The 11,281-nt window shown below is 41.5% G+C and overlaps 1 protein-coding gene across 7 annotated transcripts; it reads right to left on the bottom strand.

The window, feature by feature from the left end:
* Positions 1-350: 350 nt before the first annotated feature.
* Positions 351-9,406, bottom strand: LOC118396433 (palmitoyltransferase ZDHHC7-like). 7 transcript variants are annotated; one of them, XM_052465479.1, is made up of 9 exons: positions 9,388-9,406; positions 7,474-7,583; positions 7,026-7,331; positions 6,573-6,697; positions 6,204-6,300; positions 5,793-5,874; positions 3,071-3,201; positions 2,827-2,850; positions 351-2,400 (listed from the first exon to the last, which is right to left on the bottom strand). In XM_052465479.1, exons 3-9 carry the CDS (start codon positions 7,323-7,325, stop codon positions 2,221-2,223), a joined length of 939 nt encoding a protein of 312 aa, XP_052321439.1. In that variant the 5' UTR covers positions 7,326-7,331; positions 7,474-7,583; positions 9,388-9,406; the 3' UTR covers positions 351-2,220. The 7 variants fall into 7 exon arrangements, with proteins under 7 accessions (XP_052321439.1, XP_052321437.1, XP_052321434.1 ...); XM_052465477.1 differs by lacking the exon at positions 9,388-9,406 and adding an exon at positions 8,718-8,765; XM_052465474.1 differs by lacking the exon at positions 9,388-9,406 and adding an exon at positions 8,452-8,711.
* Between the last annotated feature and the right edge of the window lie 1,875 nt (positions 9,407-11,281).

The raw sequence follows: 11,281 nt of genomic DNA, 5'->3' as shown, positions 1-11,281 counted from the left end.
GGTGGAGCTGTGTGGTATGGGAAAATACAGGTCCCTTCACATATGGCGTTGACTAAGCTGGTCCCAGTTCCCGCCCTAGCCTTTTCCCTCAGCCATAACCCTTTAACGTTTGCAGATCTGAAGGGCCTGGACAGGTATAAGCAGTGTAAAAGGTGAAGCTTCCATTATATTGCTTCCACCTTAGAGATCTGCCAACATCAAAGGGCTACAGGAAGGGGAAGGGAGCGAATTGGGACCAGTGCTTCACATACGGCTTTCTGTGTACAGCAAATCATTCACCAGTTCCAAGTGTGCTTTTTGAAGTGCTGCTATCTTCTATACAGTCAGTAATATTGACAAAGAAATCAGGATTTGAGAGGTAGAAATGAAGTTCATTTAAACGGGAGCCCGGGAAAAAGTTAGCATGAAAGGGTTCAAAACAGAAGTACATAACATACTGTATAATCTCATAACAAGAGCATTTTTAAAAAAACAGCAGAGTCCTCCTACATTACTTTATCCAGTCCATCAAATGTCAAATGAAAAAAATCAGAACGGTTAATCAGAATTATTTTAAGATCAGTATGATAGGAACTTCCCCTGTATACATAGGAGAGTATAACATAGGAGTGTATAGCATGGAGTACTTGATGGAAGCACATGCACATACTTTTGTGTGAAAGCTCATAAGGTTGTGAACAGTACTGTATTTCGACTTTATAAAGTAAATACCATACAGTGCCATGTAAGCATTTGACTGTTTGAGATAATCATCGTCTCTGCTGGAGTCATATAGTCCATTACACACAAATTACCATTTAAAAAAAAAAAGGTAGACTCAGCGTTATGACGTTGCCACGACCAGCACCGAAGACACTGAGATGAAAGACTTGGCTCTCAGAGACACACAGAGTATCTGCCAATAGGCACGGGTGTGCGTCACGCTGCTAAAGTGGTAGCTACGACGGCACCACAACAGCACAAAAGTTTAGCCCCGCGCGTCAACGCTCTTAGTTGTTGCGGAAATTGGCCCAATATTGCTGTTAACGTCGTGCAACACTGAGTTTACCTTTAAATTAGAGTACAGTTAAATGATCATAGCATTCTTACTACCTATTAAAAAGAACCATGATGCTAACTTTTGGCTAATGAATCCAGTTCCTATGCCTTTAAAAATGGTCAACTTCACAGCAAATTTGTCAGACTCATTAGTAAAAGTTGACGTGATTGCCTCATGCAGAATCCAAACTGCTGATTATAGTAGTTCTCTACCATCTTGCTGGCATTAATTATTCATATTTCATATGCCTCATTCCCCACCAACTCATCGAACTCCTACAAGTGGTAAACACACTTTTTTTTTGGTATACAAAAACAACAGGATTCGCCAGCAATATATCCAGCAATATACTGTTTTCATTCAAATAAAGTATGATATGGTTATAGTAGTGGTTAACACCAATTCCAGCGCATTGTTTTTCCAGGGGTGCAGCTATCTATGGCCACAGAAGGACACTTAAGCCTAATTTATACCATACATACAGGATGCAAGATCTCCAATTAGCTACGTAAAAACGACCCTACATAGTTCCGTAGCCAAAATACGCAGACGTGTGCAGTCCAGCAATTTGTAACTCGATACAAGTACAAGATTGTCATTTTGAGTAGCTAATGGAGTTGCGTTGCCGTGAGGTATAAATTAGGCTTTACTCACGCGCCCCCCAGAGTGAGGAAGAGCAGAAAACAACTAGTGTCTTTAAAAGGAAGTCAATAACTAAACAACAGAACAGTCCTCTGAGATACAGTGGATCCTCCCTTTAGGCGGCAATTTAGGAAATGTTTACTGTGTAGTATGTTGTGTTTCAGTCCGTTTTAGGACGACAGCGCACTTTCATTTGATCTTTCAACAGTTTTCGATGGGTCTCTTGATCTTTTGATTCCTGCTCCATGTCAGCTACGGGGAGACGTGATGTTCAGAAGCACCATTGTCCATGCGGTTGTATAGAACTTGAGTCTTCCTGGTAGCCGGGCTCGTGTTCAATAGGGCACGCAATGAAAAATATTTAGAAAAAATAAAACAAGAATGTACGTTTCTTATTGGACAAGTCCGCATAGTCCCTTTCCTGTTTCAATCCGTTTTCTTCTGTTTGATGCCTAAATGAACAGGACCCTGGTGTCAAAGACCAGTTCCAAAGATTGTTCCAGACAGTTCCTGTACGAAGCTGCTCATAATGTGAGAGGTCAGACTGAGAACTCTGCGCCGGCTTTCCGGGAGCTAGTGGTGAGTAGCCGGCGCAGTCGGAGACCGGCAAACGGGTTGATCCACAGCAGTGACGGCTGGCCACCAAACACGCTCCTCATGCCCTCCCAGCGAACTTGCCTCTCCCACGTGGGCTTCTCATTCTTCAGACGCTCAATCTCCTAGTAACACACACACACACAGAGGGGTAAACGGCAACGCAAGGTGAGAATTCAATAAAAGTTTAGCTAATGGTCAAATAACCACAATGGTAAAAAAAAAGCCTGCCATAGGTCACGAGTCTCATCAACACCACTAAGTTTCTACTTTCTTACATTACTAACAGTTTCCTGAAGGAGACTGATGTCTCATTTGTAAATAGGCCCCATTTCCCTCCTGATTCTATTGACAAATGGGACTTCACTACCATGACCATGTGCTTGTTCAGAGGGGCAGGACACTTGGAAACAAATCCCAATCATGCAGAACAGAGAATCTTATTGTTGATAGAAATGGTCAATGTAGAACGGCGTTCTGTAATGCCTTTGCCCTACTGAATAAGCCCTGCATGTCTATCTATGGTTTGTCTATGTGGTTTGGCTCCTCACCGTCTTGTTGCAGATGGAGTGGACCTGAGAATGTAATGTATAACATGGAAACAATTCTTAATCATGCACAAGACTCCATCTAATCTACATTGTATATTTGAGGTTGTGTGTTCAATTCCCACAAGAATCACATAACACAAATTGAAAATGTAGGCAATCACCATGCAGAAACTTACTTAGGATTAAAAAAAAAAAAGATTTTAAAAAATGTCTGCTAAGTGGCATATACTGTTAATCTCCTCACTGTCTCATCATTGCAGATGGAGTGGACCTGAGTGCCAAACATGATAGCTGTGAAGCTGAGGAAGAGGAGGCCCTCAAGGCAGAGGAAGATCATCAGCATCACCGTCACCGGAGGGGAAAAGTCACTGCACTCTGGAGGGGCAGAAACATCATCCAGCATAATGACATCAACACTGACCTCAATGTAGTTATATTTGAAGCTGCAATCCTGAATTTGAAAACCAAAAAACGGCTGCCCCGCCACTTGGTTTGCTATAAAGCTGAGGGATGGGGCAAAAGAAAAATAACCCCTATCAAATTCATAGATGGAGCTAAGGATGCAAAGAATGATTGTCCACTAAATTGAAATGGTAATTTTGAAGCTGTAACATTTTCTGAACAAAGACTTTGTTTACAAGCAATCTCACAATGCTTATCATAAATAGTCACCCCCTTGGATTTCTTCACATTTTATTCTGTTAAAGTGGGATTAAAATGGATGTAATTGCAATTTTTTGTCAACGATCTACACAAAATACTATGTAATGTATATATACTATACGTACAGTTGAGGTCGGAAGTTTACATACACCGTAGCCAAATACATTTAAACAAAGTTTTTCACAATTCTTGACATTTAATCCTAGTAAATAGGATTACCACTTTATTTTAATCATGTGAAATATCAGAATAATAGTTTCTCATCTCATTCCCAGTGGGTCAGAAGTTTACATACACTCAATTAGTATTTGGTAGCATTGCCTTTAAATTGTTTAACTTGAGTCAAATGTTTCAGATAGCCTTCCACAAGCTTCCAACAAAAAAAATAATTGTGAATTTTGGCCCATTCCTCCTGACAGAGCTAATGTAACTGAGTCAGGTTTGTAAGCATCCTTGCTCGCACACACTTTTTCAGTTCTGCCCACAAATGTTCTATAGGATTGAGGTCAGGGCTTTATGATGGCCACTCCAATACCTTGACTTGGTTGTCCTTAAGCCATTTTGCCACAACTTTGGAAGTATGCTTGGGGTCATTGTCCATTTGAAGACCCATTTGCGACCAAGCGTTAAATTCCTGACTGATGTCTTGAGATGTTGCTTCAATATATCCACATTATTTTCAATTCCTCATGATGCTATCAATTTTGTGAAGTGCACCAGTCCCTCCTGCAGCAAAGCACCCCCACACATGATGCTGCCACCCCTGTGCTTCATGTTTGGGATGGTGTTCTTCAGCTTGCAAGTCACCCGCCTTTTCTTCCAAACATAACGATGGTCATTATGGCCAAACGGTTCTATTTTTGTTTCATCAGACCAGAGGACATTTCTCCAAAAAAAGTACGATCTTTGCACCCATGTGCAGTTGCAAACCGTAGTTTGGCTTTTTTACGGTGGTTTTGGAACAGTGGCTTCTTCCTTGCTGAGCGTCCTTTCAGGGTATATCGATATAGGTCTCGTTTTACTGTGGATATAGATACTTTTGTACCTGTTTCCTCCAGCATCTTCACAAGGTCCTTTGCTGTTGTTCTGGGATTGATTTTCACTTTTCGCACCAAAGTACTTTCTTCTCTAGGAGACAGAACGTGTCTCCTTCCTAAGCGGTATAACGACTGCGTGGTCCCATGGTGTATATACTGGTGGTTGAGCCAATGTCAGTTTTCTCCTATCACAGCCATTAAACGCTAACGGTTTTAAAATCCCCTTAGGTGACGGTGAAATTTCCATCTTCTCCGACAACTCAGTTAGGAAGGACGCCTGTATCTTTGTAGTGACTCGGTGTGTTGATACAACATCCAAAGCCTAATGAGTATCTTCATGTTCAAAGGGATATTCAGTGTGTGCTTTTTATTTTGCCCTTCTTTGCGAAGCATTGGAAAGGCTCCCTGTTCTTTGTGGTTGAATCTGTGCTTGAAATTCACTACTCGACTGAGGGACCTTACATATAATTGTGTGTGTGGTATACAGAGATGAAGTAGTCATTCAAAAATCACGTTAAACCCTATTATTGCACACAGAGTGAGTCAATGCAACGTATTGTTTGATCATTATTTTAAATGTTTTAATTATGAACTTCTCTTATCGCTGCAACTCCCCAACGGGCTCGGGAGAGGTGAAGGTCGAGTCATGCGACGCTTCTTAACACCCGCCCGGTTAACGCGGAAGCCAGCTGCACCAATGTCCCGACCACAAGGAGTCGCTAGAGCACGATGAGCCAAGTAAAGCTCCCCCCCACTGGCCAAACCGTCCCCTAACCCAGACGACGCTGGGCCAATTTTGCACCGCCCTATGGGACTCCCGGTCACGGTCGGTTGTGACACAGCCTGGGATCGAACCAGGGTCTGTAGTGACGCCTCAGACCGCTGCGCCACTCGGAAGGCCCATTGTGTGATTTGTTAAGCAAATTTGTGCTCCTAAATTTATTTAGGGTTGCCATAAGAAAGGGGTTGAATACTGGTATAAAAAATAAATAACTCGAACGTCATGGGTGTACATTTGTAAACCTTTATATACATTTTCTTTTAACCTTGACATTATGGTGTATTTTATATAGATCAGTGACAAAATAATCACAATTAAATCAATTTCAATCCCACTTTGTTATGCAACAAAATACTTATAATGGGTACAGTATTTTGGCAAGGAAAATCCCAGATTGTGTCTTTAAACAGGGCACATTGAAGTCAATGTAGCTGTATTTAAAAAAGGAACAGTATATTTAGACAACGACTCATAATGACACTCACCACTCCACTGGACTTTGACACAGGTTACGAACTGGTACCCACTCAGAGTGAGAGCGTGGGTGGAGATCATCGCTATATACATCTGGGGGAAAAAAAGAGAGGGAATTATGACTTAACTCTAGTATTGATGGCAAAACATTAATTTCAATTCATTGTGCATTGACAATACCCATAGGCATAAAGATACAACAAAAAGATGCCACATAAAGATGACAGCCTAATCGTTTTATCAAACCCATTGTTTCGATGCAAAACTACACAATAGCATAAAATAGGGATGTCAGTCGCGAAAAAAAAGATTCATAATTTTGCCCTATTCGTTGATTAATTGGACTGATGTACTAGAAATGCATTTCGCAATTTCCACTGTGCACCTGGACTTAAACAATGTGGATCTGAGATGGAACTCACAGTGAAGAGGACAAAGAAGCGCTGGTTGTTCTCTCCGACACAGTTGTTTACCCATGGACAGTGGTGATCCATCTTACGGATGCAGCGCTTGCAAATACTACAGGAGAAGGAAACAAAAACCATGGTCATTAGGCACCAAACGGAAGAAAATTGACTGAAACTGACAGAGACTACTTGGACTGCTCCAATATGAAATGTTCCTTTTTGTTTTCCATTGCAACAGTTTTACTACGGTGTGGACTATTGAACAGGACCCAGCATATTGGCCTAAATAGGGCATTTTGCCTAGTTACTCAACCAGGAAAAAAAACCTGGCCCTAGATACCATAAAGCATAATACACAAAGCACACAACACATTTCTTTCTCACCTGCAGTGGTGGGCTCTCTCAGGTTTGATGCTGCAGCATTTGGGACACTTATAGATGACTTCTCCTGGTTTCAGCTTCAGGCTCTCCATGTATTTCTTGGTGGCATTGCCTTTGGGCACAGCTCCCTAAAAACAGACAAGGATGGACAGAATGGACACAGGCAGACTGACATGTTTGGACAGACTCATTCAAAACCTCAAGGAAACTCCTCGCAAGTCAGTTCTCTCATTGCTAATAGGACAACACGCATGGTTCCTATAATGTGCCCATGGGCATCAGAGTGCTCTCATATGATATTCTTTCTGACTGCTTATTTTACTGCTCGCATGGTCCGTCTTGCCCTCCATTCAAAGTCACTCCCTTTTTCAAGTCACCCAACATTACAACGCATCCTCGCTTCTTTGTTACGGTGGGCCCTAATGAGCACGGCCCTGCAGTGGTCAGTTCACTCACCGGGTCGGTGAGCATAGTGCGCAGGTGCGAGCTGAGTGCCAGCACGGCCAGGCAGTTAAAGACCACGCCGTTGACCACAGCGTACCAGAAGCTCTTGGAGGGCAGCAGCATGACAAAGGTGACCACAAAGTCGGCGTAGAGCACCAGGAACCAGGTGATGAAGGCACAGACCATGCCACAGCCGTCCTGGATGAACCACACCCGTTCCGCCTCCCCTACTGTAGAACCCGCTGCAGCCTCCTCCCTGTCCAGCAGGGGGTGCTGTTGCTCTACATCTCGCAGCCGATGACCTGAAGACATGCTGCCCTGCAGGGAGAGACAGAAAATGGGAATATGAAAGCACATAAAGACTTTTTTTGTATTTGTTCAAATAAAACGCGTTGGTCTAATTGTGGACATAGGCTATTAAGCCCTACTTCGTGCCCATTGACTAATGTACTGTACTCACTTTATGTTAGTGTCCTTTAGAGTGCCATTGTGTCCAATCTTCAGCACTACTAATGAGAGCATCCAGGGCCTGACTTCTCAGGCCACATAGTTGAAAGTGAAACAGCCTTGCTGTAACAAGGGTGTATTCATTACAGAAACCATTTACAGTTTAAGAATCAAAAGGTAGCAAACAGAGAAAATGGATCAAAAGGACGAGTGCCCTACCTGGGGTGTAATTCATTACAGAAACTGTTGACCGTTTAAGAACCATACGGAAACAAATAGCAAAAATATAGTTTCTATTGGACACATTCAGGTAGGTCCCGCCCAGTTTCGGTTGCTTCTGTTTAAGCGGAATGAATACACCCCTGAATTTGTCCAATATAAACTATCGATTGCGTTTCCATTTGTAATCATTTCTCCAAACAATTGCAAAACCAGCGTTTCTATTAGACAGATTCGGGAAGGTACCAGCCTGTTTGCGGAACCTGTCCAATAGAAACTGACATTTTGGTTCGATTGGCAACTGTTTTGTGTAATGATTACGGTGACAGTTCAACAATCCACATCTATAAATCTGAGGTCAACATCTGATCCAGTAACAATGTTGTGTGCACAGCAGATGGAATACCATTTGCACATCCCTTTTAAACAAAGACTTTTGCGAATATGGCATTGTGCAGCTTGCTAGCTAACGACGTCGTAAACACAAAGACAGCTAGCTATTAGCATGTCTAGCCCTCCGTGGTGGTTAACGTTAATAGGTTGTGCAGTAGCAAAGTTCATTCAACTACTTACTAAACAAACGACTGACATCCGACAGTAGTAAGCTAGTGGTGTCGTCAAACTTCTCTTTGACTGATAAACGTTAGCTAGATAACGTTAGCCGACAGCTGGCTAGAAGTGCTAACATTTACACCTGTCTAACATTAGTGAGCAGCTGTAGGTATTTCCGCTAGCATTATTAACGTTAAATATTAAGTGACTAAATTCTTACCCTCGGACAGTTTACAAGTTTCCTTCTGATGGAATAAGGCTTCGACTTCATTCATGACAGAGCCCCACTCAAGGCAAGTAGCTAGGCTAACGCTAGCTACACAACAATGTTTGGAAGGTGCATTTCCGGTATGGTAGAATATTTTGAGAACTGTCCAATTTTGTTATGATCAGATTTGTATACGTTTTAAAATGTTTTAATCATTTAGCTACTTATTTACTTTATTAAATCAGAAGTTTTTGTGCAACAGGCAAACATAAACCTACCTGTGTACTGTAGGGTTTAGCCACTGGGCCCCTCCCATATTTATGTTACCTATGTTACTGCAGGCAGTACTAAATAAGGTGCCATACAATCTTGAATAAAGAACATTTGTCATTTTGGAGGATCATTCCTGTAAGAATGTGAGATATGCATAAAGTAATAACACGTTTTGAAACAGGCCCTGAAAAAGTTGGAACATATATTCACATAATTGAATTACAACATGTGGGACTTGAATTCAATCATTCCTTGGTTATGGAAACCTAGTTCTAAAAACATGAAGTGATGATATTGTGTGGAAACTTCAGTTTTAGGCCAATACCTTGACTCTGTGTATGTATTTTTCTAGTCAGTAGATCCGTTATCACTGAATCTGATTGTGTGTCGAAACCTGCTTGGGATCTGCTTTTGTTCGGTCAGGGGCATTGGTATAGCATACATTTTTCACTGCCTGTAATTATTATCTTACATGATGTGTGCTCTGGCAGTGAGCTAGCTCGAAGGACAAGATTAATGTCCTAACGACAAGGACTATGTACTGCATGTATCGTAGCCTAATTTTCTTATAAATTGTTAAACAAATATGTCGCATTTCCTGTCTGACATGTGCTAATTATTGTTTTCCCAAATTAGTGTCATCCCAAACTAATGCAATATGGTGTAATTACAGACCGCAATTCAGGGCATTTCTTGATGTGGTCGTTCCTTGGTATTAGGAAACACCCATTGGTGCTTGCCATTGGTCAGTTCCGGTGTTTTGAGTGTGATGGTTTCTCAACACTGATGATTTTTGTATATCGCAGGTTAGGATAAGTAATGTGGCAGGTTAGGTGAATTAGGATGGCGGGTTAGGAGCATGAGGTTAAGGCTAGGAAAAGGGTTAGGCTTAGCTACAACGATACAGTTGTCCCCGATGCGAAAGCAATGACCACGGACCAATGGCCAGCATCAATGGGTGTAACTTTATATTAAGAAATGCCGATATCAGAAAATGCCCCTAATTGCAGTCTGTAATTACATCCTTCTCAACTAATGTGCTAACTTGGTTTGAAAAATCAGACCTGGGTTCAAATACTATTTGAAATCATTTCAAATAATTTAGCTGGGATAGTTTGAGCTTGCCTGGTGCAATGGATCCAATAGAATAGTCTTCCCATCTGGGACTCCAGGCAGGCTTAGTTAGGCAATCGCTTAAAGTATTAGAACATTTGTATTGAACATATTTCAACCCAGATCTGTTAAAAATAAATAGAAGGGAGTATGTCAATCACAGGAGGTTGGTGGCACCTTAATTGGGGAGGATGGGCTCATGGTAATGGCTGGAGCAGAATGGGTAGAATGGTATCAAATACATTCAATTTGCATCATTCTGTCTGTTATTTTGAGCCGTCCTCCCCTCAGCAGCCTCCACTGAATTGTCAATGGGTAATATTAAAATCCTGATAAAATGGTAGTCATTTCATAACATAATGGTGACCAGGCTGTTCTGTGTCAAAGGCCCAGCTATGTTGACTGACTAAAATCACAGTCTCTATCTGTCTCTATTTGATTGTCCCAAAATAAGATTTAAAGTAAAAAATGTTCTACTTAGCCAAATTCCAATAAACTGGTAAAAGTCCTGCATAGTCAAAATCATGTTTTTCTTTAAATTGGATAATATTTGGATGAAACCAGATCAAAGTAGAATGACCAAAGTATGAAAAATGACTATTGCTGGTACATTGATAAAGTTTGATTATAAAGTTGGTGGTCCCCTCCCCCTGTTAAAAACTTTAATTCAGGAGGTGGAATTATAGGGGCTTTATGTAACAGCACATAAAGCCTCTGATTTTAGTTCACAAATGGTAATGTCTTATTCTCATACATAATTTAAATAAGTACCATCTTGTAACCAGAAGGTGTGTTGTAGGGTAAAACCTAGTCAGTTGTACAACTGAAATGTGTCTTCCGCATTTAACCCAACCCCTCTGAATCAAAGAGGTGCGGGGGGCTGCTACATCCATGTCTTCAGCACCCGGGGAACAGTGGGTTAACTGCCTTGCTCAGGGGAAGATGACAGATTTTGACCTTGTCAGCTCGGGGATTCCATCCAGCAATTTTTCAGTTACTGGCTCAACGCTCGAACCACGAGGCTACCTGCCACACTGTGTTCACAGAGGGGCCCTGTTTACATAGCTAGGTAGCTAGTCTACTGGTTCCAAAAATGTACTTCAGAATATCAGCAATTAGAATTAAAGATTTTTCTGTAATTTAAGGCAAGGATACTTATAGGTCTCCCCTTTGTCTGGTGAGTTACTGGTTAGCTAGGTCTTCAGCCAGCGTGGAACAAAAGAGGGGGAAGAGTCACTCAAAACTCAGATACAGTTATGTCAATACATGAAGAGATGCCAAATGGAAGAAGTATAAAAGTTCTTGATATCATTGATAGTCATTGTTTATGAATATTGTCTGGCAGTCTATACAGTACACAGACCTCATCCTGTCCAATTCTTACTGAAAAAGTCCCAGATTAAACATGGCTGACATTTCCATTTGGGCAAGCTAGCTACGTTAAACAGCCAACATT

Source organism: Oncorhynchus keta, chromosome 17, assembly GCF_023373465.1.
Source record: "Oncorhynchus keta strain PuntledgeMale-10-30-2019 chromosome 17, Oket_V2, whole genome shotgun sequence".
NCBI classification, from domain to species: domain Eukaryota; kingdom Metazoa; phylum Chordata; class Actinopteri; order Salmoniformes; family Salmonidae; genus Oncorhynchus; species Oncorhynchus keta.
The sequence above is the reverse complement of the archived record's forward strand: the minus strand, read 5'-3'. Positions and strand labels throughout refer to the sequence as shown.

Bases quoted from the DNA above. Each gene is read 5' to 3' on its own strand.
- LOC118396433 (XM_052465479.1), bottom strand. From the start codon at position 7,325: ATGTCTTCAGGTCATCGGCTGCGAGATGTAGAGCAACAGCACCCCCTG. The intron at 6,301-6,572 runs GTGAGAAAGAAA...CTTCTCCTGTAG, and splicing joins GAGAGAGCCCACCACTGCAG to TATTTGCAAGCGCTGCATCC. The intron at 2,401-2,826 runs GTGAGGAGCCAA...GTGTGTTACTAG, and splicing joins ACTCCATCTGCAACAAGACG to GAGATTGAGCGTCTGAAGAA.